The sequence below is a fragment of the Pinus tabuliformis genome, chromosome 5_2, assembly GCF_031772625.1.
Source record: "Pinus tabuliformis cultivar Carrire ecotype Pingquan chromosome 5_2, CPIR1, whole genome shotgun sequence".
In the NCBI taxonomy this organism is placed as follows: domain Eukaryota; kingdom Viridiplantae; phylum Streptophyta; class Pinopsida; order Pinales; family Pinaceae; genus Pinus; species Pinus tabuliformis.
This window is the reverse complement of record NC_142306.1, coordinates 530,406,977-530,410,414: the sequence shown is the minus strand read 5'-3', so window position 1 is coordinate 530,410,414 and position 3,438 is coordinate 530,406,977. Positions and strand designations below refer to the sequence as shown.

At 34.6% G+C, this 3,438-nt stretch overlaps 1 protein-coding gene across 1 annotated transcript; it reads left to right on the top strand.

The window, feature by feature from the left end:
• Nucleotides 1–1,001: 1,001 nt before the first annotated feature.
• LOC149160063 (uncharacterized) lies at nt 1,002–1,580 on the top strand. The gene has a single exon (XM_089434500.1). The coding sequence runs from the start codon at nt 1,002–1,004 to the stop codon at nt 1,578–1,580; it is 579 nt and encodes a 192-aa protein (XP_089290626.1).
• Nucleotides 1,581–3,438: the final 1,858 nt, after the last annotated feature.

Sequence of the window (3,438 nt, the reverse complement as noted above, 5' to 3'; positions counted from 1 at the left end):
CAAATAAAAACAATCACTCTTAACCTCTCACACAGGAAAAGATATGAAATAAATAAATCTTAATCTATGAAAAACAATAAATCTCAATCTATGAAAAACAATAAATCTCACACATTATAGATGGCCAATCCAAAAGCATGAGGGATGGAAAGTTGAGAGGCTCCAAATACAAGCATAACCAAATCAAAGTGAACACCACTCATGAGCATGGTTCCAAATCCAAATTCTATATTAAAAACATGAGCATTTGCCCAACTTTTCACATGCCTTTGAAAGGAGGAGGCTCTCCTATTTATACAAAAATATAAGAAGCTACCTCATTAATGGAGGTCCACTATCCTCTCCCTAGATCCCTAGAAAATATCAAAGAGTTAGAACTTAAATAGGTAATGATGAGACACATATCTTCTTTGACCTTTATCCAAATATTCTTCCATATCTTGAAGAGAATTCGAATTTGAGCATTGGATGCCACATAAGGGTGCCTTGGAAGCTTCCAAATGACCTACACATGTCATGAAACTCAAGCCACTTTTAAGTATTAGCAAGTATATGCCTTTTTTCTAAGTTTCAACCATTTAATTTACTTATAATACTAGAAATCATTATATTTGGAAAACACAAATGGAACCCATATAATTTTGAAAATGGAGGCTAATGAAAGGTTATATGGACATGGAGTTGCGACATGTGAGTGAAATGGTGGTGATAAAAGGTGAAATTAGGTGATATTTTGAATACATTTTAGAGACTCTACACTCCCTTTTCACATTTATGCTGATGCGTTGGATACATTCCTTGGAGCAGTGCTAGGACAAAGGGAGAATCATATTCCTTATGCTATTTATTTCGTTAGCAAAAATATTTCACCTTCAGAATTAAATTACACTGTTACTAAAAAATAATTACTAGCATTAATCCATGCTATCAACAAATTTAGGCACTATATTACTGGTTACAAAACTTTTGTCCATACTTATCACTTTGCTATTAGATTCCTTATGAATAAGCCAATTACTAATGGAAGAATTACTAGATGGTTACTCTTACTTCAGGAATTTAATATCACTGTGACTAATAGGCCTGGACGGGATGATTTAGCTACAGATTTATTGTCTCGAATGAATATTGCACGAGACATAGCTCCAGTACCAGTTATGGATGACTTTCCTGATGAGAATTTGTTTGTTATTTCAACACATACTCCTTGGTTTTCTGATGTGGCTAACTATCTGGTATCAGGAAGGTTTCCACATAATCTATCCACTAGGGAGAAACACAACATTGTGCAGTGGAGTGCCAACTATTCTTGGATAGAAGGACACATGTACCACACCAGACCTGATTTAATCATGATAAGGTGTGTACGGGAAGATGAAACGTATGATGTCTTGAGTGCTTGCCATAGTGAACCCTATGGTGGCCACTTTGCAGATAAAAGAATAGCTTATGAGGTCCTACATGCAGGTTATTACTCACCCACTCTCTTTAAAGATGCCAAAAGATTTTCTTCTATTTGTGATGCTTGCCAAGGGATGGGGATGCCCATTCCAAGTGATGATATGCCTATTCAAACTTAGATATCAATAGATCCTTTTGAAAAGTGGGCATTGGATTTTGTAGGGCCCATCTCTCCCATGTCCAAGAAGAAGAGGTACATATTAGTTTGTACTGATTATGTGACAAAGTGGGTGGAAGCTAAGGCTTTATATTCTGCCACTGAGAAGTTTGTTGTATATTTCCTATTTGAAGACATCTTTACTCGAGTTGTGGTGCCTAGAGAAATTTTCACCAATCAGGGGACACAATTCACTTCCAAACTAGTAAAGGAAATCACTAAACAATACCAGATTAAACACTAGAAATATACTCCATACCACCCTAAAGAAAATGGACAGGTTGAAAAAACAAAGCCTTGGAGTCCATTCTCACTAAAACAATTTAGCTACACCATGGGGACTAGGTTGATAGGCTGACAGAAACATTATGGGTTTATCAGATAACATGGAGAAATGTGACGAGATATTCTCCTTATGAGTTAGTATATGGGAAGCAGGTGCTGCTTCCCATTGAATTTCAGGTAAAAACATTTCAGATCGTTACTCAACTAGGAACAGATTTAAATGAAGCTCAGAAATAAAGAATATTTTAGTTGAACGAAATTGAAGAAAACATACAAGATGCCTTCCAAACAACTATGTTATTACAAGATCAAAGAGCTTGGTGGCATGATAAGTATATCAAGAAAAAGGTCTTCCAACCAGGAGATTGGGTGTTGTTGTATGATAGAAAATTTAAACATTTCAAAGGGAAATTTTCAACCAGATGGCTGGGACCCTATGAGGTGGAGGAAGTCTTTGATAATGGTTCAGTCAGGATTAAAACCATTGATGATGACCAGACTTAATTTGTGGTAAATGGCCACAAACATAAAATCTACCACCACCTACTCTCCCGATAATAATTTTTGCAGAATGTGATGCAGGATCCAGAAATGGAGTTGGTTCAAAAGGGGGATCTATTTCCTGCTAGTTCTTCAAATTAATATATATCTATATTGTCTAGTCAATTTAAGGTCTTAAATTTCTCTACATAAATTATCAATCCGGGTATCGTAAACTGATGAAGTGTGGTGCACTATATGTGCTTAGTTAACCTTTCTCTTACTTCATTGTTTTATAGTTTATGTTGTTTTTGGGGTTTTGTTCTTGTTGCTTTTCTAAAGTGTTTAATGCAACTAGTTCAATCGAAATAAAATGCAATAATCAAATAATGAAAGAATGACTATGAGACCCAGTATCCTTGCTACTTCAGCAAAAGGACAAGATGATTCTATCACGTCATTAGTTCATTAAAAGGCTATGTGCATCACTAATCTACAATCAACTTGAAAGCAATTTATGTACAATAATATACATGTTAAAAAAGAAAATAAAATGCAATAATTCAAACTGTACATTAATATACATGAAAATCAGAAAAAGAAATGCAAGAAATTAAAGTGATAACTATACAAGGCAGGGGCCCCCTACCACCTATGAAATCAAATGCTTAAAGGATAATAAAGACATCAAATAAAGAACTAATGACATCGGCCCAGTATCTATGCTGCTGATTTAAAATGAAAATGAAATGTGAAATCTAAGTGACACTACATAAAGGAGACAAATCACACTACTTTAACCTTTTCTTAACATTTTTGCCTTTCAGCTAGATTTATCATGTGATAACAGTTATGAACAAGTCAGCAATGTGAGTCTTAAAGCAAACTAAACCAAGCTGTACTAAGTGATATTTTGGCTCCAATAAAGTTATTTGATTATGGAAAAAGAACCATTAATAGATGAACAACTTGATATCTAAGAGCAGAAAGTAAAGTGCAAGTTAAAGAAATGATACTAATGAAAATCAAACTAGAAAAATAAAGGTCAGCAACAT